This window comes from Siphateles boraxobius, unplaced genomic scaffold (assembly GCF_051911475.1).
Source record: "Siphateles boraxobius isolate OS27281-9 unplaced genomic scaffold, OSU_SipBor_1 9, whole genome shotgun sequence".
Lineage (NCBI taxonomy): Eukaryota > Metazoa > Chordata > Actinopteri > Cypriniformes > Leuciscidae > Siphateles > Siphateles boraxobius.
In genome coordinates, this window is record NW_027509219.1 from 8,550,109 (window position 1) to 8,575,220 (window position 25,112).

The 25,112-nt window shown below is 42.7% G+C and overlaps 2 protein-coding genes across 2 annotated transcripts in view; both read right to left on the minus strand.

The window, feature by feature from the left end:
- timm17b (translocase of inner mitochondrial membrane 17 homolog B (yeast)) overlaps positions 1 to 25,112 on the minus strand; it is a 214,713-nt gene that overhangs the window by 64,488 nt on the left and 125,113 nt on the right. The window lies entirely within an intron of this gene.
- Positions 1 to 25,112, minus strand: part of adamts13 (ADAM metallopeptidase with thrombospondin type 1 motif, 13) — a 51,915-nt gene that overhangs the window by 22,066 nt on the left and 4,737 nt on the right. Inside the window, 16 exon segments of the mRNA XM_077223478.1 lie at positions 6,965 to 7,094; positions 11,843 to 11,993; positions 12,120 to 12,301; positions 13,126 to 13,206; positions 13,303 to 13,423; positions 13,561 to 13,709; positions 13,788 to 13,914; positions 17,788 to 17,851; positions 18,130 to 18,278; positions 18,519 to 18,623; positions 19,344 to 19,494; positions 20,617 to 20,751; positions 20,869 to 21,015; positions 21,250 to 21,374; positions 21,460 to 21,543; positions 22,041 to 22,174. Coding sequence (XP_077079593.1) covers positions 6,965 to 7,094; positions 11,843 to 11,993; positions 12,120 to 12,301; positions 13,126 to 13,206; positions 13,303 to 13,423; positions 13,561 to 13,709; positions 13,788 to 13,914; positions 17,788 to 17,851; positions 18,130 to 18,278; positions 18,519 to 18,623; positions 19,344 to 19,494; positions 20,617 to 20,751; positions 20,869 to 21,015; positions 21,250 to 21,374; positions 21,460 to 21,543; positions 22,041 to 22,174 — 2,035 coding nt within the window.

Consider the following 25,112-nt stretch of genomic DNA (forward strand, 5'->3'; position numbering starts at 1 on the left):
CCACCGGCGGCAGGTGGAGGCAGCAGCTGGCCACCGGGGCAGGATGTGCCGGATGACCTCCGTCTGCGCTTGAGCGGCAGAGAACTGTTGGATGCAGTTCTCCACCGCGTCGCCGACCAGCCCAACCTGGGAAATTGGGGAGACCAGGAACCGAACCTTGTCCGCATCCGCCATACCAACCAGGCTGAGCCAACGAAGGCGCTACTGGACCACCAAGGTGGACATCGCCAGACCGATCACGCACGCTACGACACTCGTGCCCCGGAGGGTGAGGTCGGATGCAGTGCGGTGCTCACCTATGAGCGCACGGTCTGGATTACCCTCGTGCATGCCATGGGTGCCCTAGCCTGCAGCAACGCCATGGCATGCAAGAGGAAGCGGCTTGCCCACAGGCTTTGTAAGCTCTGCCCGTCGGAACGGACGAAAACTCACAGGCCTTAGGGGGGGAGACGAGGATCCCCCCAAAAGGCAGCGGCCGCCAGACACAGGTGCACCTGTGTCGACAGACCGCTCCAATGGAGGGACACCACGCAACCCTTCACAGGTCCTCCATCAAGGATAATGAGGGGGAAAAGCTATGCAGGCAGTTTCTGGCAGAGAAAGATGCTGTTCACCACCTGATAAGCTCTCCATGCATTTCGGGAAAGAAAGGCACTGGGGCGGCGAGCTGAGAACCAGCGCGGCCCGCCCCAAGATACCAAACTCCAGATTCCAACCGAGACTGAACGGGACACGGTGGAGGTTCCACTCGAGCCCGGCAGCCTAGAAGGCCCGTTTCAGCATAGCTGATAATTCTGGATCCGGCTCGGGCAACATTGAACTCCCGGAGGGAGACAATGCAGCCGAGTCATCATCTCTAGAAGTCAGCTCACCCTCCGATGCTGCAATCGGCGTCCTGTCCTCCAGGGGAGCCCCGAGTGAAACCGCTGGCCCACCCATTACAGATGGACCAGCAGACAACACAGGAGGCTCCCTTTGGTTGCAGTGGAAGGGAGGAGTGAGGAGCCCACAGGGAATGGTTACCGGGCGGGACATCCAACACTATCCTCCGGTCACCCATCCCACACAGCACCCGAGGGTGGGGCATGGTAATGGGGACTCGCTCTCCGCGAACGAAGGCGAGTCTCGCCCTCAACACTGCGACAGTCATGTTCCCACTCTCTTTTTTTTTTTTTTTTTTTAAACATGAGCTGTCCACAAAAGTTGTCTCAGCGTGCTGTAAGGCCAAACACGTGACACAACAATTGTGACCATCAGAGAGAGACAGGGAACGACCGCACCCAGAAACGCACGGGCGGAATGACATCTTCAAAAGATAAAATAGGAAAATAGGACCGTCACCAGTGCCGGAGCACACAGGGGAATGACCGCGGCAACACTGAACAGAGAACTGAAACAGTGAAGCACTCACTTTTCCGCCCTCTAACCAGCCGTCAACACACACAAACATTTAGAAATTTGTTGCTGTTAAAACAGCAGTTGAGAGCTCGAAGCTCGCGATCACCGCTGCACTCGCACTGTAGAACACCAGCACTGGGAGAGTCTTCCTGAAGAACACCGACACACTCGCTCGTTGTAGACAACAGCACTCTCAGAGACATCAAACGATCGGCTCCGAAGCGAAAGGCAACTAGTGCGTGCATCCACTTCCGTATTTATACCCGCGCCGCGGGGGCGGAGTGTGTGATGCGAATCACTCACGCCAATTACATTGGCTCGTTCAATAGTACTCGAAGAGGATAGGCTCTCTAGCGAGATCCCCATTCAGTCGACCGTCGACTACGTCTGACGTTATCGACTGAAAGGGAACTTAAATTACATTAAACTGACAAAAAAATTAGTTGAATATTGTATAACTTTTTTAAAAACAACCAGTACTTTTTGATCATATCATTTTTTACCTGAATATATCATTTTTTACCTGAATATATCTAATAATACCAATGTTAAAATAAAATAAAAACTTTACAGCGGTTCGAATGTTGACATGTATTTTACTAAGATGCTGTTTTATATAGTTTCACCCAGATACTTTCCCCTGGTTTCACAGACAGGGATGCAAACACATGTATGGTCAAAAAAGAGAGAGGTTATCGAAGCCCTCGTCCCGCGGCAAATATCCATAATTGTGATTAATTTAATCCTTTCTAAGTTATCATTTTGCAGTGTAAGATTACAGTTAACACCTTTAAATATTACATAAATGTATTATGTATTTTTATTAAACTTAATGAGTGTATAAATAAGCAGCAAAAAGTAATTCTTGAAAAAATCTGCACAGTAATTTTATAAAAACTAAACATGTTAATAAAAACAAATTACTAGTAGTACTCTTATAAAATTCAATCATGCAATCATACATTTCACAATTTTATATTTATATATGAATGTCAAGAATTCAGAAGTGTATATATTTATATAGCCTACACTACACTGCACAGAAATAATATACAATTAAATTATACTTCTTTTAAATGTATTTTACAGGATAGGTATAAAAAATATATAAGCTTTTAATATCCTTTCAGTGCGCAAAACCATGAACCCTTCAAAACAGAGCCCACAAAGGGCGTATATGCATCGCGGGTGCAGAATGATGTGCAGCACTGCACAAGTGCGCATTTAAAAGTTCACGGCACAAAGCGAAGAAATGTCGAGCGCTCAAATCCTAGTGTATGTCTGTCCAACAGTTTATTGATAATTTGTTTCTTCACAGTTTTAAATTCCAGTAATTGTGCGTTTGATGCCGATTCATAGTCCTTGTGCTAACAGGCACGGTAGCGAGTCTTTAAAAACAGCAACAAACATAAAATATAAATAAACAAAATAAAGTAATTTTATGCAAATCCACAGCCTTTTATCTACAGGTCATTCTAAAAAAATTAGCATATTGTGATAAAGTTCATTATTTTCCATAATGTAACGATAAAACTTTCATATATTTTAGATTCATTGCACACCAACTGAAATATTTCAGGTCTTTTATTGTTTTAATACTGATGATTGTGGCATACAGTTCCTGAAAACACAAAACTCCCATCTCAAAAAATTAGCATATTTCATCCGACCAATAAAAGAAGTGTTTTTAATACAAAAAAATTCAACCTTCAAATAATTATGTTCAGTTATATACTCAATACTTGGTCGGGAATCCTTTTGCAGAAATGACTGCTTCAATGCGGCGTGGCATGGAGGCAATCAGCCTGTGGCACTGCTGAGGTGTTATGGAGGCCCAGGATGCTTCGATAGTGGCCTTAAGCTCATCCAGAGTGTTGGGTCTTGCGTCTCTCAACTTTCTCTTCACAATATCCCACAGATTCTCTATGGGGTTCAGGTCAGGAGAGTTGGCAGGCCAATTGAGCACAGTAATACCATGGTCAGTAAACCATTTACCAGTGGTTTTGGCACTGTGAGCAGGTGCCAGGTCGTGCTGAAAAATGAAATCAGATGGAAGCATGAAGTGCTCCAAAATCTCCTGATAGCTAGCTGCATTGACCCTGCCCTTTATAAAACACAGTGGACCATAACCAGCAGCTGACATGGCACCCCAGACCATCACTGACTGTGGGTACTTGACACTGGAGGAAGACTGGAGAGAAGGAAATGCCAAAATGCCTGAAGTCCAGACTCTGGCACCTTGATTTCCGAATGACATGCAAAATTTGCTTTGGACCACTGAGCAACAGTCCAGTGCTGCTTCTCTGTAGCCCAGGTCAGGCGCTTCTGCTGCTGTTTCTGGTTCAAAAGTGGCTTGACCTGGGGAATGCGGCACCTGTAGCCCATTTCCTGCACACGCCGTGTCACCTGTCACCTCTTCTCGTTGTGCAGCGTTTTTTGCCCCACTTTTTACTTCCCACAGACTTCCCACTGAGGTGCCTTGATACAGCACTCTGGGAACAGCCTATTTGTTCAAAAATTTCTTTCTCTGTCTTACCCTCTTGCTTGAGGGTGTCAATGATGGCCTTCTGGACAGCAGTCAGGTCGGCAGTCTTACCCATGATTGCGGTTTTGAGTAATGAAACAGGCTGGGAGTTTTTAAAAGCCTCAGGAATCTTTTGCAGGTGTTTAGAGTTAATTAGTTGATTCAGATGATTAGGTTAATAGCTTGTTTAGAGAACCTTTTCATAATATGCTAATTTTTTGAGATAGGAATTTTGGGTTTTCAGGAGCTGTATGCCAAAATCATCCGTATTAAAACAATAAAAGACCTGAAATATTTCAGTTGGTGTGCAATGAATCTAAAATATATGAAAGTTTAATTTTGATCATTACATTATGGAAAATAAGGAACTTTATCACAATATGCTAATTTTTTTAGAAGGACCAGTACAGATCAAGTACTATAATGTGAATATATCAAATTGGAGAGAGTTTTACCGTGCATCCTGCTGTAACCGGACGAGGCGCGCGCGCAGTTTGAATACTGAATGGAGAATGATTGACAGCCGCAGAGGAGGGAAAACGAGTTTCCGTAAACTTTAATTTAATGATGTAAATAGACTTCTGTCCCTCACATTAAGCTATGGAATGGCTTCAGATGACTTTGTGAAATCATAATAAGACCCTCTCAGTCTCAGACCCAAGTCACCCAAACTGACGTGAAAAAAGCCTGAGGCGCCGAAAAGCGCGCTGTTTGCATCCCTGCACAGACAAGGCTTAAGCCTACTCCCTAAAATGAGTGTTAGTGCAAGTTGCTTTCAATTAAAACCGCTCAGACATATCTCAGACATGTCAGTGCTATTGTTTTGTCTCAAGATGCACACCAGTAATGTTTATTTTTCAGCAAGGCACATTTATAAAAGCTACTTAAATGTCCTCATTGAACTAAGGCCTAATCCTGGCTTAATCTAAGCCCTGTCTGTGAAATAGGCCTTTATTATGTACAGAAATGGACCACGATGAACATTTAGACAGGTTGTAAACCCTAGTTTTGTTTTAAGACAGTTGAATATAACTTTCAATAAAGTCCAGTACAAACATTACTGACGCTCTTCAATGGCAGATGTCACAATTGCTAGGCGACAAGAAAAATCCTCTGTAGGATAGACCGTCCCATTTAACAACGCTCTGTCTGACCTTAGCAGCCTCTGCGGCCTTCAAAGGATGCAGCCTTTGAATTGGGACACAGCTGAAGTCTACATCAAGTGGTTCATGTTCAGAGTGGTTTCCTTTTTGTTTTTTGTCAAGATAAATGAAAACAATTCTTTGAAATTTTTATGAAATGTCCTGGTATGTTTGAATGGCCACTTCTTCCTCTGAGGCAAAACTACAGGTCCTTCTAAAAAAATTAGCATATTGTGATAAAGTTAATTATTTTCCATAATGTAATGATATATTCACATTATAGTACTTGATCTGTACTGGTCCTTCTAAAAAAATTAGCATATTGTGATAAAGTTCCTTATTTTCCATAATGTAATGATAAAAATTTAACTTTCATATATTTTAGATTCATTGCACACCAACTGAAATATTTCAGGTCTTTTATTGTTTTAATACTGATGATTTTGGCATTCAGCTCATGAAAACCCAAAATTCCTATCTCAAAAAATTAGCATATCATGTAAAGGGTCTCTAAACGAGCTATTAACCTAATCATCTGAATCAACTAATTAACTCTAAACACCTGCAAAAGATTCCTGGGGCTTTTAAAAACTCCCAGCCTGTTTCATTACTCAAAACCGCAATCATGGGTAAGACTGCCGACCTGACTGCTGTCCAGAAGGCCATCATTGACACCCTCAAGCAAGAGGGTAAGACACAGAAAGAAATTTCTGAACAAATAGGCTGTTCCCAGAGTGCTGTATCAAGGCATCTCAGTGGGAAGTCTGTGGGAAGGAAAAAATGTGTCAAAAAACGCTGCACAACGAGAAGAGATGACCGGACCCTGAGGAAGATTGTGGAGAAGGACCGATTCCAGACCTTGGGGGACCTGCGGAAGCAGTGGACTGAGTCTGGAGTAGAAACATCCAGAGCCATCGTGCACAGGCATGTGCAGGAAATGGGCTACAGGTGCCGCATTCCCCAGGTCAAGCCACTTTTGAACTAGAAACAGCGGCAGAAGCGCCTGACCTGGGCTACAGAGAAGCAGCACTGGACTGTTGCTCAGTTTTGCATGTCATTCGGAAATCAAGGTGGCAGAGTCTGGAGTAAGACTGGGGAGAAGGAAATGACAAAATGCCTGAAGTCCAGTGTCAAGCACCCACAGTCAGTGATGGTCTGGGGTGCCATGTCAGCTGCTGGTGTTGGTCCACTGTGTTTTATCAAGGGCAGGGTCAATGCAGCTAGCTATCAGGAGATTTTGGAGCACTTCATGCTTCCATCTGGTGAAAAGCTTTATGGAGATGAAGATTTCATTTTTCAGCACGACCTGGCTCCTGCTCACAGTGCCAAAACCACTGGTAAATGGTTTACTGACCATGGTATTACTGTGCTCAATTGGCCTGCCAACTCTCCTGACCTGAACCCCATAGAGAATCTGTGGGATATTGAGAAGAGAAAGTTGAGAGACGCAAGACCCAACACTCTGGATGAGCTTAAGGCCGCTATCGAAGCATCCTGGGCCTCCATAACACCTCAGCAGTGCCACAGGCTGATTGCCTCCATGCCACGCCGCATTGAAGCAGTCATTGCTGCAAAAGGATTCCCGACCAAGTATTGAGTGCATAACTGAACATAATTATTTGAAGGTTGACTTTTTTTGTTGTATTAAAAACACATCTTTTATTGGTCGGATGAAATATGCTAATTTTTTGAGATAGGAATTTTGGGTTTTCATGAGCTGTATGCCAAAATCATCAGTATTAAAACAATAAAAGACCTGAAATATTTCAGTTGGTGTGCAATGAATCTAAAATATATGAAAGTTTAATTTTTATCATTACATTATGGAAAATAATGAACTTTATCACAATATGCTAATTTTTTGAGAAGGACCTGTATGAACCTGAAAACTGAAAAGCACCTGGATGGGCAGTTTGGCAGAAAGCAGGGCTGCAGCAGATCTGGTGTTTGAGGGGATGAACTACAGAGCTTATCTTCCAGGTGCTCGAATGTGACCACATCTATACAGTGCTGACTAATTTTCTGGATGCCTACAAAAGAGAGATCAATGAGTTCAAACAGAAATTACATTTATATGGTTTATACATGTACTTGACATATACCGTTTTATTAAAACAATATATGGCTCATTGCATAAATGTTAAAAAAAGAACAGTTCATTTAAATGGTTGTACAAAAGTATTTTTTCTGTGTTTTTGCAAAAAATATTTCAGCACACATCATTAATACAGAATCTAAACAAAGTTTGATGTTTGATGTCATATTACATGTAATATGTGTTACAGTCACCACCCTGATCTTCTTCACTGTCATCGTCTCTATCACTGTCATCGTTACTGTCATGTTTTCTGTCCCTGTCTGCACTACAGTTCCCAGGATCCTCGTTGGCCCACACCTGCCCTTCACCATTACCCGCACCTGCCAGCAATCATCTTCAGCTGTTGTCTTCATTGTTCACCTTTGTATTTAGTTCCTTTCTGTTCAGTCAGTCTCTGTCCGTTCTACTTTGTATCTAGTGTGTTTGTGTACCTTCTGACCATCTTCTCTGTACCTGTTAGTGTTATTATTAATAGTAAAGGTTTGCATGGAGTTTTTTGCCTCTTAGTCTTCTTCTGCCTACACTACACCATGACAATATGTTTGTGTGCCCAGAATGTAACTACTCATGTGTTTCCTGTCAGTCACTTCGACGTTGAGTTGATGAGTTGATGTATTCGACTAAGGGTCACACTTAGGAGCCCCAAACTACTCTGATATTTTGAGAAAAGGCCAAGAATTGGCGAGTGGAATTTTCATACATAAAAGACAGTATAAAAGAGATGCTGTACATCCACTCATTCAGATTTGTTCTCGGGAGTTGAGTGGATGTCAATGAAGACAGATGCTCATTCCATTCACCTCAACTTGCTGGTGTTACGGTCTCTCCGCCCCATGCACAGATACGTGTAATGAGAGCTCCCCTGGGCGCTTCAGCAAATAAAAGAGCAAGCTTTCCTCTAAAAGAGCAAAGCACTGGTGAAGGGCATCTTGTTAAAGGTTCATGAAACCCCAAAACATATTTTTTGAGACGTGAACAGATATGTATAGACAGCAAATTGGTTATTTTTGGGTTTTTCTGAGCTATTTCATTCTTTCGGGTTGAAAATCAAAGTCGAAGCAACTGCACGGAATCTGAGGTAGAAGCATGCTTTCGGAGTGTGTGATTGGCTGCCGGCACAATTCTACATCAGCAGTTTCTGAGCCTTTCTCTGCATTTTAGCAGGTTTGTGTTTAATTGGTTGTTTTCTCCCCTCATCCACCGTTTACATTCCCACTTTTCCACAGTTTCACACGCCCATTTTTTTAGACTTTTTCAACTCTTGACGGGTGAACTACCAGGTTAAAACAGAGAGGGTTTTTATTACATTTTAAAGATGCCTTTCCACCTGTGTGTTTCTGTGTGCGGTCAATATCTCTCATCCTCGGATGGTCACGATCGCAGCCTCAAGTGTTTGGGTTGTACCCATGCTGTGACCACGTTCATGGACGGTTCACGTCCTCACTGTGAGAACAAGTCCATAGCAACGTTGCGGTCGACACTCTCTTTTCTGGTAAGAAGGACACTTACTTCAGTTGTTCCCTGTCCCTTTCTGCTATGCACAAGGCTGTGGCGGCAAGCACCGAGGGCGACATAGGGTCAACAATGGGAGGATTTCCGCCGAGTTAATCCCCAAGGACTAGAGTGGAGTTCTCCACCCTGTCCTGAGCATTCACAGCTGGATGATTGGTATCTGAGCTCGGAGGGCGACTCACAGCCGGGCTGCAATTGCTGTGCATTTATGCCCACAAAACACTGCCACCTGGTAGAACCGTCCCAGACTCCCGTCAAGGGCCTGTAAGTTTACTTCCACAACGCCGAAGGCTTACAGTGCTGTTGGACAGCACTAAAAGAGCTGCATGAGGGTAGCTCTGTCTCTCTGGTGCCACTTTTACAGAGCTTGGATGTGTGGTTAGCCACTAAAAGAGCTACATGAGGGTAGCTGTGGTGCCACTCGTACAGAGCGTGTACTGTATGTGTGGTTAACACTCCCCAACCTGTTACGCAGGCTCATCGAGATAGTCAGACTTGGCTATGCAATTCAGTTCACCAGGTGCCCGCCAAGGTTCAGCTGCGTCCTTTTTACTTCAGTGGCAGGCAAAGATACCCCTGTCCTGCGTGCAGAGATTGTAGTCCTCTTGGCGAAGGATGAAATAAAGCCTTTCCCTCCAGCCAAGGTGAAGAAAGGGTTTTGCAGCCCATACTTCATCGTAAGAAAGGAGGCGGGTTACAATCAATCTTAGATCTTTGAGTTTTGAATTGGGCTCTGCACAAGCTCCTGTTCAAGATGTTAACATAGAAATGCATTTTGACATGCTTTAAGATCCTGTTGATTGCACCATATGGGCCAGCCAGGACTTGGTTCTCAGTGCTCACGCTCCTCACTACAGCTCCTCCCTGGCGAATTCCCCTTTGGGAGGACCTAAGGGGCAAAATTTGCCACTAGCGCTCAGACCTCTGAAACCTCCACGTCTGGCCACTGGACGGGACACGGAAGACCTAAGTGAACTACCACTAGCGGTCACTATCATCATTTAGGCCAGAGCTCCATCTATGATGCGGCTCTATGCCTTGAAGTGCCGTCTGTTCCCGAATTGGTGTTCTTCCTTTGCATCAATGTGGGTCTTCAGCTTAGACGGGTTGGTACTCTCCTTCCTGTATGTGGCTTCCATAGCGGCACATCATGATGCATTGGATGGAAACATGACCTAATTTTCAGGTTCCTCAGAGGTGCCTGGAGGTTAAACTCTCCAATGCTGTGCCTTATTCCCTCTTGGGACCTCTCTGTAGTCTTGCTGAGCCTTTTAGCCCCTGGAGTCAGTTGAGTTGAGTACCCTCTCTTTGAAGACGGCCCTCCTGACTGTACTCACTTTCATTAAAAGGGTTGGGGACCTGCAGGCGCTCTCTGGCATAATCTTATGTGATCCTGAGACCCCGACTGTCTACAGCCCCGTTTAGGGATACAAGTAGTGAATTTGATATACCAGGCCCAGGGCATGCCATGCCCCCTAGGAGTGAAAGCACACTCCACCAGGAGTGTTACATTCTCCTGGACTTTAGCAAATCTAATCTCTCTCTCTAATATACATCTGTAGAGAAGCGGGCTGGGCGACACCCAATATCTTTGCAAGATTTTACAATCTTTGGGGTTGAACCAGTTTCGTCCCGTGTGTTATTGGGTATGAACAGGTAAACTGCGGGCAAATCGCTCTGTGTACCGATTGCACACAGTGCCTTTTCGCTACCTCAGGTGATAACGTGCGCTTTTTGGTCCATGAGAGTTGGACCAAACTCTCCAACTCTGGAGACGAACTGGCTGACGAACCCTCAACGTCCTTCTAACCTTCAGCACCCTAAGGCAGCCGAATTCATACTCATGGTACTTTTCAGGTCAACCTGTGTACTTGAGGCTAGGTGCTTTATATGTAGTGATTTCCTGACGTAATCCAATATGATGTATTTTCCATTGTACGGTTTCCCTGACGGTAAACCCGTGTCTTCCTCTCGGCAGAACTTTGCTGGGCCACCAGTCACTGTGTTTGTAGAGCTCCTTACCTTATCAGGTAGGACCTACCGAGACTATTTCCCATGTGTGGCACTTCCCGGTCGGAAAGTCCATGTGATGTATTCTCCACGTTAAACTCCCTTCGGGCAGGATGTGATCTCCGTAGTGTTATTTTTTCCCGAATAGTAAAAAGAGTGCTCTCCCCAGTGCTATAATTTCTGGTCTGCACAGCTTTAAGTAAAAAAAAAAAAAAAAAAAGCGAAAAGTTCAAGAAATGGCTGAAGTGAACGTACCTCGTGGGACGGGGGATGATGTTGCTTATGTGGGGAAATTGGAAGGTTAGAATGTTGCGAGTGCACTTGTAACCTGTTTCAGCTGGTTGTGGCTTTTTCCCTAGGGACCCCTAGTGTCAGTAAATCAACACAACGTCGAAGTGACTGACAGATAAGGAACGTCTTGGTTACAGTTTTAACCTTTTTTCCCTGATGGAGGGAACGAGACGTTGTGTCCCTCCTGCCACAACACTGAACTACCTGCTGAAATGGCCGGGGCACTGTCTCGGATCCTCAGCACACACTTGAATGAATGGATGCACACCATCTCAGGCGAGTGGCGTAAGCAAATTCCACTCGCCAATTCTCATTGGCCTTTTCTCAAAGTATCAGAGGTGTTTGGGGCTTCCAAATGCGATCCCTAATGTCAGTGCATCCAACCAACATTTTGTTCCCTCCATCAGAGAATGGAGGTTACAACAGTAACCAAGACGTTACCTGTACCACAGGTTACTGAGCAGGTAGATATGACAGTGGACCATCTGCCCTGAACAGCTCTCTCCACTGAAACAGCATCAAATGAGTAGTACTGGTATGTGATGTTTGGACTGGTGAGGTCTCCATACTCTTGCCCATATTTCCGAAACACCTAAAAAATGTGCAAATAAACAGTTTCCGTTACAAGTAACAATGAAATGGCCGGGACACTGTCTCGGATCCTCAGCACACACTTGAATGAATGGATGCACACCATCTCAGACGAGTGGCGTAAGCAAATTCCACTCGCCAATTCTCATTGGCCTTTTCTCAAAGTATCAGAGGTGTTTGGGGCTTCCAAATGCGATCCCTAATGTCAGTGCATCCAACCAACATTTTGTTCCCTCCATCAGAGAATGGAGGTTACAACAGTAACCAAGACGTTACCTGTACCACAGGTTACTGAGCAGGTAGATATGACAGTGGACCATCTGCCCTGAACAGCTCTCTCCACTGAAACAGCATCAAATGAGTAGTACTGGTATGTGATGTTTGGACTGGTGAGGTCTCCATACTCTTGCCCATATTTCCGAAACACCTAAAAAATGTGCAAATAAACAGTTTCCGTTACAAGTAACAATGAATACTGAACATTTACATTCATTAGGTCATAAACGATGAAGGTGCAGAAACAAAGAAAGATGATAATTCAGATGCTGCACACCTGAATGTGGATCTTGTCTATGACTGGTCCAGAAATAGTGAGCTCTTCAGTTTGAGGTTGGTGGTCAGGTGCGAGGTAGAGGTTATAGATTATGGGGCTCTTCTCTAGAGGTGAGGGGTATGTGATGCTTAGCCCTGGGCTTCCATCTCCAGACATCACATATTTATCATTTAATAACACCGCTGCGGGAAGGAGGGACATTTCTTTCATATAGTCTTTGAACTGTATTTATTATTTGGTTGGACATTATAGTGTATTTTAGGCGTCAGTGTGGCTATCAATGTATCAAATGCCAGAAAAAAGACAATACTTACAGACAGATACATATAAATTGGCATTTAGCATTTGTTAATCTAAATAGATAAATCAACATTCAACAAGAACACATTAAATTTAACAAATAGTGACAATAAAAATGTAATATTAGAAAATATTTCTGTTTCAAATAAATGCTGTCTTTTCTTATTCATCAAAGAATCCTGAACAAAAATGTTTCAACGAATATATTAAGCATTTATTTTCGACGTTGATAATAAATGTTTCTTAAGCACCAAATCAGCATATTAGAATAAATTCTAAAGGAACATGTGACACTGTAATATTGTAATATTTGTAATAATCTTTCAAAATATTACTGTTTTACTGTATTTTTGAACACATAAATGCATCTTTGTGGAACATCAGGTATATATTTAAAAAATGCAAAAAACAAAAAAAACTCCAAACCTTTGAATGGGAGTGTATATGAGGTCAAACCCCTTTTCTAACTTGGAATAGCCTTGACTAATGCTTGCTTGTAACAAGAGTGTTCAAGGATTTAGTTCTAATTAGTTCTAAAAATTCTAAACTATTTAATCACGAAAAATCCAGCTAAATTAAATTTTCTCAGATACTCAGATTCCATCATACAATACAACTTCAACACCAAACTGTGTAAACAGTGTTTAGCCCTTCTTACAGGATTCATAACTGTATTCTGCTGTTGTGTAAACGTAGCTATACTCACCAAGGTGTGTAAAAACGGGCTTTGTGTTAATCACATGAACTTGAGAGGCGTTCATAGGAAGGGTGAGGAAAGTGACATACTCTTGAAAAGACAACAGACAAAAAGAGGTTATTGTACATATAGGAAAGCAAATAACTGAACAAATGATGGATATGCCTGAAAATGACCCCTACCTACCTCCAGCCTCTCCACCTGAATAGGTGTTTGAGATTAACTGGCAGGTGGAGCCATTGCCCCCACACACCCCACACACATCCTCCAATTTCCCAGAATGCAAAACTCCATCACAGCCAAACAGCTAACCAGGGAAGCAAACCATATGAAGAAATTATACTTGTTAAATATTCATTCACTGTCCAATTTGAAAGTCAAAGTGGACAGAAACATATTTCAATTTTTAAAAATGTAAACTTCAAGTTATGTGTGTGGCATTACCTGGCACTTTCCACCCAAACAGGCAGAAATGGAACCACGTGGTACAGTGTTACCAGCTTCACATCGTGTCCCATCAATGAACTGAGACCCACGACTCACCATGAAGTCCTGCTCACGTGAGCGACACATCAGTTTACACTGAGCATCACCTGGAAGGGAGAGAAAGACATTAAAACAGAGAAAACAACAAAGGACAAATTCAACTGGAAGACTTTTACTAGGTTGACCTGAGGTGTAGCTGACGGCAGGGATCCAGGTGTAGACGGAGCTGGAGTCTGTAGACACTGAAAGAGGCTGCTGATCTGTGGCTGAGCACTGCTGAGACATGAATTCCAGCTGAGTCGACTCACAGGGCTGTAACAAACAACGGCAAGCCAGGAATGTCACCATAGAATTTACTTGGTTTAATTTGTTACGTCATTTAAAGTTTCGTCTTCAACTTTCTTGCACTAAAACAGTAGTAACATTTATTTTACAGTTTACATGAAAACTTTTCACCCTCTCTCGGACCATCAAACAGGCTGTTTTTGCTACTGTACCTGTAAAATTTATCAATCCAAATGGCCTCTGTTATTTAAGTTTTCATGAAATCAAAATTGACCCTGTTTACTTTGATAGTGAACATTACTAGTCTTGTGGTGAACAATTAATCTGTGCAAGTTAATACATATAAAAAAAATTGTTTGTTGTGGTAATCTTTAATCAAAGTCTGAAAATGTGCTTATGCTCTGGAATGGCGTTCTTACTCTGATGAAGTCAGTTTGATGGCTTGGGTTGAATATCCTTAACCACGAGGGATGGTGAGGAGCTAAGCTAAAATAAAAGCCCACTCTCTATTCAATAATCCGTTTTACTTGGAAATACGTCACAACTTTAAGGTGCAGTCACACCACACTTTGTTCCATTGACTTCTGCTACTTTCTTCTAGGTCAGGGTTCCCCAAACTGGGGGTTGTTAACCCTGGAGAGAACCACAGGAATAAGTTAATGAAAAACAATAGGTTACTATCGTAACCCCGGTTCTCTGAAACATCGAGTGGAGAGATCCACCTATGGGAAGAGCAATCAGTACCTGACCTCTGCAGAAGCATCCAATTGCACCAAGTCTGGCTAGACAGACAGAAGCGCGCAGCCAATGCCAGGTAAGGCCCCACCACCTTACCTGAGGGTATATAAGCGCTGCTGTTCTCCTGTAAGTATATTCACTTCTTGTGCAGCAAGCGGGGCAAAGGTGTGGATCTCTTCACTTGATGTTTATATATATATATATATATATATATACACACATACACACATACACACATACACACATACACACACACCCAGGAAGGAATGTAAATGCATGCTGGGTAACAGGAATGTGCATGACCTGCCAGCCCATTCACCCCTTGTTCTTTTACTTCGAATGGGTAATTGGAAAGACCCAACCCCTAAAACAGAATGTGTTACTGAGATTCTGGTGACATTCAGCCGGTAGTAACGCACAAAGATATGAGGAGAAGCCCAACTGGCAGCAGAGCAGATGTCCTGCAGTGACACTCCCCTAAACAAAGCCCAAGAGCCCCTTGTGGAATGAGCTCTGATGTCCCCTAGGGGCTGCACTCCCTTTGATTCATATGCCAAGGCTATAGCATCCACAAGCCAATGTGAGAGGCGTTGCTTAGATATGGGACTCCCTCTGTGAGCGGGCGCCCATGAAATAAAGAGCTGGTTGCTCTTCTGGAAAGCACTGGTCCTGGCCATATATGCCTGTAACGCACGGACAGGACACAGAGCATTCAGCCTCTGATCTTCCGTGGAGGAAAAAGGTGGAGGGTGATAAATCTCCCCGTTCGCTTGGGACAATAGGTCTGTATGGAGTGGGAGGTGCTACCTGGTGCTTAGGGCCACCTGAGTGCTGTCAGAATGAGAGACAGGCCCTGGTCTCTCACCCTGGCCAGTGTGGGAATTATCAGGCCTAGGGGAGGAAAAGCATATGGCAGCACTTCGGGCCGTGGGTGGGCCAGTGCATCTACCCCAAGGGGTACGTCCTGTAGCAAGAAGAACATATGTGTAGTTGGTAGTTTTCACGCAAGGCAAATAGATCTACGGTTGCCTGTTCGAATCTCATCCATATCATGTCCACTATCTGAGGGTGGAGGCGCCAATCTCCTGAGAGTGGGTTCCCCCTCTATAGAAGCTCCGTGCCTCTGTTCAGAATGCCTGGAACATGAGTCGCATGTAACAACAGGAAAAAACGTCTGCTCCACACCAAAAGCTTGTGAGCTAGAGCATGAAGTTTCGAAGAGCGAACGCCACCCTGACGGCTGATATAAGCCACTGCCGTGGTATTGTTGCAGCGTACGAGCACATGATGTCCCTGCAGGCGAGGCAGAAAATAATTCAGAACTTTCCAGATGGTCAAAAGCTCTAAATAATTAATGTGCGCTGAAAGTAGTTTGCTCGGCCACAAACCATTCACCGTTCTTTAAACGATTGCACCAAGTCTGGCTAGACAGACAGAAGCACGCAGCCAATGGGAGGTAAGGTCCCGCCCCCTTACCTGAGGGCATATAATGCCTGCAAACGCTGCTCTTCTCCTGTTGACATTCGCTTCTCGCGATCTCTGCATGAATAAAGCTCGGTTGGATTTTACGCTGCTCACTTGTCTTTAGTAGGAAATATCGCTAGATCAGCGTCCGCCAGACGTGACAGTCGTTTATTCAGCCAGTTTAGCTGTGTTTGTATCCTGAGCCGCCCACGATCTTCTTATTTTTTCACCTGCTTCCCTTTTCCACGGCGGCCCACCTCAGATTTCTCTCAGTTTTTTATTCGTGGTATGTCGCTTTCCAAATCTGCCGCTTCTCTCAGAAACAGTCTATCACGGGCCTGCCTGGCCACCTGTGGTGCGCTAATTGCCTTCACCTGTTCTGCTTGGGAACGCAGAAGAGGCTTTAGAGAACCCGGCTCAGGATACAAACACAGCTAAACTGGCTGAATAAACGACTGTCACATCTTGCAGACGCTGATTTAGCGATATGTCCTACTAAAGACACCCAAGTGAGCAGCGTAAAATCCAACCGAGCTCGTGCAGAGATCGCGAGAAGCGAATGTCAACAAGAGAAGACCAGTGCTTGCAGGCGTTATATGCCCTCAGGTAAGGTGGAGGGACCTTCCCTGGCATTGGCTGCGCGCTTCTGTCTGTCTAGCCAGACTTGGTGCTATTGGATGCTTCTGCAGAGGTCAGGTACGGATGCCCTTCCCATAGGTGGATCTCGAACACGAGATGATGAAAGAGAACTAGTAATTAATTCAATTATAAACATGTAAAAGTAAACATGTAAAAGTAAAATAAATAAATAAATAAATGATTTTAAAATAAAAACAACCTAAAAAAAACTTACTGAAACAATTTAATAGTTGATTTGGTTTCCTGCATGTCACGTGAACATTTACCAACAGTAGAGAACCATGAACACATGAATGTGCTATTAAATGATTAAAATAGTAACTTAAAATCTCAGGGTGTTCTTATTTTGCATAAATATGCTGACAAAAAAAGTTTGGGAATCTATGAACTAAGTTAATATGAATTTATAAATTGTTACATATCCCCTGTGTCGTGTCTGGAACATTTATGTTGAAGTTGTACTTGTTTCCTGTTTCTGTACCATGTTTGTAGTCCCTTGTAGTTTTTCATTTTGATTACTTCCCTGATTGTTTTCAGTTGTGTCTTGTTTGCCAATCACTTGAGTATATAGTATAGTAGCCTACTTGTGTTTTCTCTGTCGATTGTTGTGAATGTAAATGGGCAAGAATTAAAACATTTTGTTTACAGGCCTTATTTTCTATAACAATCCAAAAGCCAAATGGAGAAATCCTATTTGTTTTTTTTTGTTTTGTTTTTCAAGGGAACCAGTTGTGATGCTAACTTCCAGGTTAGCATACAAAATGTTGTCATCCTTGCAGTGCTCCATTGCACTAACTAATGTTAACGACTTTAACATTAATGTAAAGTGTTAGAAAATCATTGAAAATTTAAGTCAAATAATAGAGAAAACCTGTTTAACAATGCTCATATATATTCAGGGAAAGAATAAATGCTATTTAGCAAAGAATAAAACAAAAAGAAAGACAAAAATGCAGGCCAGCACACAGATATCACTACAGCCTCATGGCAATGTATAGATGTAACCCTTAATTTGTCTAACATGACCTACGGAGGCCCAAAGTAAACAGTAGCCATTACCTGCCGATTGCAAAGTTCAGCTTTTAAGTCCTGTCCTTTACAGACGGAACCACCAAAGGCTGCCCTGAAACACAGAAACATCACTCTGAATACATATCAGGGTGGGTTCTAATATACGTATAACCACAGCAAAAAACTAAATGAATGCACTTTCACAATACTCTCATGTTGGATACTGCATACTATAACACAGTTTGTTTTTTAGTTTACTTTAGTTCCTTTATTATCCACAAGTTTATAGTTGGTGTTTGTATTGATGTGGTATCTGAGTAGTTGTTATTGTACTATATGCTCTTATTTCTTCTAACACCAGCTGTCCCTGTCATATTCTTACTCTCGCACCTGGGGTTATTGCACTGCCTCCTGCGATATGTGATTCCTCCTCCGCATGTTCGAGAGCAGGGAGAGAATTCAGACCATGAAGACCATGAGCCGTGAACCATCATAGAGGAACCCAAAGTAGGAGACACACACCGACCCTTAAAACACCACTAAAGCCACACAGAAAGAGAACAGTTACACAGATCTGTATTTTTCATGTATCAAATGTTTAAAAAGTTAAATTTATTTTTAAATCTGCATGTAATATATTAATACAGTATGGACACAATGGTATTTTTTTTTGTAATCTCAAACATATTCCATATAATATGAAAAAATGCAAGGATTTATGAAGATGTATACGCAAATTCATTCAGTGTAAATAAGTGTTGGTCGTATCAGTGTGTCACCTGACTAGGCCCACACTCTGTCCCGTCCAGGAGAGGAACAAGGAGACGTGTACATGAGCTACGGTCACGAGGGTTGATATGGCAGGACAGAACACGGCAGCTTGCCTTGAAGACACCAGAGAGAAAACAAAACATCACCACAATTAACCTCAGTGGAATGTCCGGGTGACATATTTATTGCCACAGTAAAAATTGCAATCAAAATAGATACAAGAGATACAAATCCCTTAAAAAATGTTTTAAGGATTTGTTTTATTTAAAGTCTTTTATACTCACACAATTACTTGATCAAAAATACAGTAAATGCAGTAATATTATTACAATTTAAAATGCATTTTAAAATATGATCAAATAGAAAACAGTCAATGTATTCCTTTAATGACAAAGCTGAATTTTCAGCACCATTACTCCATTCTTCAGTGTCACATGATCCTTCAAAAAATCATTCTAATATGATGCTCAAGAAACATTTCTTCTTATTATTAATGTTGAAAATAGTTGAGCTGCTTTTAGTGTTTACTTTAAACTGTAATTTATTTTTCTCAGGATTCTTCTATGAATAGAAAGATATAGCATTTATTTGAAAAAAAAGTTATAAAAAAAAGTAGAAAATTATATTCATGGGTGTCATGTAACCAAAGCGTACTGGGTATATAAAAAAATAGCTGAGCTCTAATATTACACCCAAACTTCCTGTATCAAAAGGAAACACAAAACAGAGAACTGCGTTGGTCAAGCGTTTTCAGGAATTAAAGTGCTAGCATGCCAGTTAGCTCTTTGATGATTTACACTGATAAATGTCTTATGATGGTAATTCTTACTCACCATATCATCATTACTGAAAGAACAAGCAGTAGCTGAACTGCCGAACGCTATACGACACTGATCGTCCACTCCATAGAACAGACCAGGCCTCCAGTCCTGCACTGAACCACCCAGTACCGGCACATCCTTAACACACTCCGCCTTACCATCACTACACAGCAGACAATGAACACACAGTCATGTTATAAAGAATGTCCTTATGATTAGGAAAATTACAGATCACTTAAAACAAAACTTTAATGATACCAAGGGGGTGTTAGACATGATAACTGGGAAAGTTTTTTTTGGTAGGATTTCTAAATGTTTTTGAAATAAATTTTGTGTTCACCAAACCTGGATTTATTTGATCAAAAATACAGTAAATACATTAACATTTTGAAATGTTATTACAGTTTAGAATAACATTTCTATTTTAATATATTATGTAGTTTATGTAGTATACTGTGATGACAAAACTGAATTTTCAGCATCATTACTCCAGTCTTCCGTCACACGATCCTTCAGAAATCATTTTAATATGCTGATTTGCTGCTCAAGAAACATTTCTTATCATTATCAATGTTGAAAACAGTTGTGCTTCTTAATATGTCTGTGGAAAACGTAATACATTTTTTGATGAATAGAATGTTCATAAGAAGAGGATTTATTTGAAAGACAATTTTGTAAGAATGCAAAAGTCCTTAATGTCACTTTTAATCAATTTAACGCATCCTTGCTGAATAAAAGTATCATTTTTTTTACTAAATAAATATTACTGACCTGAAACCTTTGATTAGTAGTTTTAAAATGGGTCAATATAAAATACAATAAATAAACTAAAATAAATGAAACACTAAAATGAACCTGGACCGTAATGGTTCTCTGGACATTTTATTGGTGTGATTGCGGTTTAATGTTGATTATCACAATGCCTGTCACAAACTTATTTTCTTTTTTTAAGGAATTAATCTTTTATTTAATGAGATTCACTAATATATACAGAAGGGTCCAAACATCTGAGACATAAAAAAAAATTCTGATCAGAAAATAAACCAACATTTTAGGAGGGTTTTTTTTTTTACAACAAGCATTCTGAAATGAATGTCCAATTTATTAATTTATTATAAATGGGAAGGTTGATAATATAATTTGTAGAGGAACCAATTGCATTACATTAGATTAGATTAAAATCCATTACATAATGCAATAAAAAATGCATTAAAAGCACAATTGCAGCATTTTTAATATGGTCTTTTGGAGGCTGTATTTTTGTGATGCAGAAATTGAGTGACACCTGAAGAAGTTGTGGAGCTGAGCCCTGCTGCACTGGGACCAGGTCAGATCGACACTGTTATAACCTCCGTCAGATGCCATCATGAAGCCACTAGAGCTGCATGTGTTGTCTATTCCATCATGATTTATGCCAAAACTGAAAAGACAGTAAGCAATACTTGATTTACAATAATCAAGACCGTTTTAACTTAAATTTCAGCACAGCAGTATAACTCATCTGAGTTCAATTGGAAATAAACTTTCTCAAGCTTACCTGTGGCCAATCTCATGAGCGATGGTGATGCCGAGATCAAAGCCTGTATCCTCTGTAATCACACAATTCCACTGAGTGGAACAAACTCCTCCCAGCTGAGTTACACCTCTCACAAGTTTATTCCCATCGGGTAACACCAGATCAAACCTTAATTATGTCATAGAGAGTTACTAAAATGCAAGTATGCAGAAACACCTGATATTCTTGAGATCAAGATATCTAACAGCGTGGTCCAAAAATGAGTTGAATTTAAGAGTTTTAGGCATTACTTTATACATACATAAGGAAAGTTCCATACTGTCTGCACAATATTAGTCCAAATTGCACAATAAAGAGGAATGACGAAGAGTTAATAATGCTCTTTATGGGTTTTGACCACACCTGGTAATGTATAACAGCAGATCTGCATGTAAAGGGTTAGAGTCAGCATCAGGGTTGACCTTCTGACCCCACTCACACACACTTTTTAGAGAAGAGGTGATGTTTTCAGAGATCTGGATGTCTGGCTGTGGATTAAAATAAACTGTATTGTCCATGTGGATTAATATAATGGCTGTTGTGTACAGCATTAGGTCAACCAGACATTGTTACCTTTGGCTCTGTGAGAATGACCATACGGACAAGGTGAACTCTTATATTGGCACCGAGACTAACATCTCTCAGAAGCTCTGAGGCCTGCAAGTATTTGCAACAGAAGGTATTTAATATGCACTAATCCTATTCCATATCTTGTATGTCAAATTATTGTAAGCATATATTCACATACAGTGTTGGGAAGGTTACTTTGAAAATGTAATAGGTTACAGATTACAAGTTACCCAAAATGTAATATGTAGTTTTAATTACTTTATTAAAGTAATCTAACAGATTACATTTGATACATTTTTGATTACTTTTCTAATTTCCAGCACTGGAACGTATTTTTATCACTTGCCATGGTGGAAAACTAAAGCTTGCCTTTCAGCGGCAATGTGGATTGATGTAATTGACAGACGTGGTGCGCTTCAAATTCAAGCAAGACAGCCAATCAAAAGCATCAGAATAGCAACTGATATAAAAATGTAACTGATTAGTTACATTTATTTTTGTAATTAAATGTTACATGTAATTAGTTACTCCCCAACACTGTTCACATACAATGTCTCAAAAATATAGATTAAACACACACATACGATGTTGAGGTTGGTTAGGATGTATCTCTCAGTGTCTTGCCTATGGACATCATAAACATCTGGACCCACCACCACTGCTAGCTCCAGATGTGTGACCTCTGACCCAAGAGGTGTCCTCCGTAACCTGAACTGACCTTAGATAGAAGCAGATAAAATTTAATGAAATGATAATCCAAAATTGCATTCTTAGTAGTAGGCGACAATGTGTATGTGACAAAAAAAGTATGTCCGAATTCACAGAATTCGTAAGAGGGTAGGCAAAAAGTACCCAAATGACCTACTTCTTCGGGTGAGATTCTGAAGTGTGCATACGTTGGACACTTTACAGGAGAGGATTTGTGAATGGCAGTGAAGCAATTCAACTGACACTGGTAGGTCACATTATAATAACAACAGGATTTCATACTACACACTATTATCAAGTAATTACTTATTCAAATAAGTACTTACTCAAGAGATTGTGCAACTTTGGACACAGCCCATGACTAGTTTAATTCCTGAATGAACCAGTGTTTCAAACAAATCGTTTGATTGAATGAATAGATGGTCCACATCTACACTAATGTTAGTCTTTCTGCTTATTCCAAGGTTTACTGTAATCAGCCGGTTCCGGGCCGTATCCAGATCAGATGGAGGACCTGAGCCTAGACACGACTACAACGCATCCCTGAGGTGTCAGCAGAGATTGTGTCAACTAGACTCTCCCCTGTGAAGGCCTCATCGACACGACAGCCATCGGCACTGATCCTCAACAAACCCGTCTCCATCCCGACGTGACTCCGATCTTCAACTGGATAATATTCTGAATGTTCTGATCCAATCTGACCTCTGACCTGTAATGCTGTTAAGGCGGAGCAGAGACAACGGGAACCCAAGAGCAGATCAACTGAAAATAGGATTTATTGTCCAAAAAGGTTGAAGGAATACAATACAAAACAAAATAAATTGGTAGCCGAGCCACCAAGTAAGGGAGCGAGACAGAGGTGAAATCCAATGGAAAGGCTGAGGTCAAAACCAGTAGCGGACCAACCGTTTCAGGGAAAAAGCCAAGGCAATAATCCAGGACGAGAGCAGGGGGAACTAGGCAAATAAAACAGCAAAAGAAAATAAAAAAATTCAGACAAGGCTTTAAAGGGTCTAGAAGCAACCAAAACAAAGCTTTCAGGCAAGGGGGCAGTGGTGAAGCGGACAGAAACCAAGACACACTGACAAAGAAACAAAGAAAGAGAGAAGCATAAGTAGTGGAGAAAATCAGTGCAGAAAATGGGAAACAGGTGTGTGAGCACTGAGAGTGAGAGCATTAATTAGGATAGGATTCAGCTGTGATGGTAGAGTGAGGTGAACTGACAAACAAGACACAAGATAAACACAGCAGAAAGGCTGAAGATCAAACCAGAGTCCTGACAAATGCTGACTGAATGATAATCATACACTGTTCATTCCTTGGCCAGAGGAGAACTGGCTGACTGATTTTTCTCCCTTGGGTTCTTCCAAGGTTTTTTCTCCATTTCTCACCTTTTGTCCACAAACATACCTGGGTGCCTTAGCCCGACGGCGGTCCGCCAATCTCTTGCGGTCCCTAGTTCTGAGAAGTGCTTCCCTGGCCCTCCTCCAGGTTCGCCGGCACCGATTGATAAACGCCTGAACTGAGGGAACCGCAGCTTCAGGACCCTGTGAAGGAAACAGAGGAGGTTGGTACCCAAGACAGCAAGAAAACGGGGATAACCCAGTAGACAACACCGGCAAGGTGTTGTGAGCATACTCAACCCACGTAAGCTGCTGGCACCAGGAGGAAGGGTTATGAGAGGCCAGACAGCGGAGAGCCCCCCCGAGGTCCTGGTTTAAACGATCGGTCTGGCCGTTGGTTTGTGGATGGAATCCTGACGACAAACTATCTGTCGACAGAACTCCCTCCAGAAGTGGGAGATGAACTGGGGCCCCGGGTCGGAGACCACGTCCTCCGGAAGACCATGGATCCGAAAGACGTGGTCGACGACCTTCTGGGCGGTCTCCTTGACTGAGGGGATTTTGGGAGGGGGAATGCAGTGGACCGCCTTAGAAAAGTGATCCACTACAGTAAGGACAACCGTATTGCCACTGGACTCTGGTAACCAATCCACAAAGTCCAGCGCAATGTGGGACCAGGGACAGGAGGGAACGGGGAGAGGTTGGAGCATACCAGCAGGTACAGAATTAGAGGACTTGTTTTGAGCACAGACCGAGCAAGCGACTACAAAACAATGGACACCCCCCCCCCCCCCCATGCCCGGCCACCAGAAACCCTGGCGAATGGAAGCCAACGTTCTCCTTACTCCCGGGTGTCAGACCAGCCTGGACGAGTGGCCCCACTCCAGAACCCCCGGCCGAACTGACTCCGGAACGAACAGCAGGCCCGCCGCGACCCTCTCTTGTACCTCAGCCCCCGACTGGGCCTGCCTGACGCATCTCTCGATGTCCCAGGTGACTGACCCCACCGCACGACCTGGAGGGAGGATGGTGTCCGGAGGGGCTGCGTCTTCCGGGACAGTAAACTAACGAGAGAGGGCATCAGGCTTGACATTTTTAGAACCCGGCCGATAAGACAGGGTAAAATTAAAGCGACCGAAGAAAAGTGCCCAGCGAGCCTGCCTAGAATTCAACCGTTTGGCGGTCTGGATATACTCCAAGTTCCGGTGATCGGTCCAAACGTCGTTGACAAGTGCCTGGAAGACGGCTGGGGCGTTAGTCAAACCGAAGGGAAGAACCCGGTACTCAAAGTGCCCCGTGGGGGTGTTAAAGGCCGTCTTCCACTCGTCCCCCTCCCTGATCCGAACCAAATGGTATGCGTTGCGGAGATCCAGCTTCGTGAAGAACCTTGCCCCATGCAGGATCTCGAAGGCTGACGACATCAACGGCAGGGGGTACCTGTTCTTTATGGTGATGTCGTTCAGCCCCCGATAATCAATGCAGGGGCGCAAAGAACCATCCTTCTTCACGAAGAAGAACCCCGCGCCTGCCGGAGAGGAGGAAGGACGAATAATGTCGGCCGCCAGAGACTCTGATAGATATTTCTCCATAGCCGCCCGTTCAGGG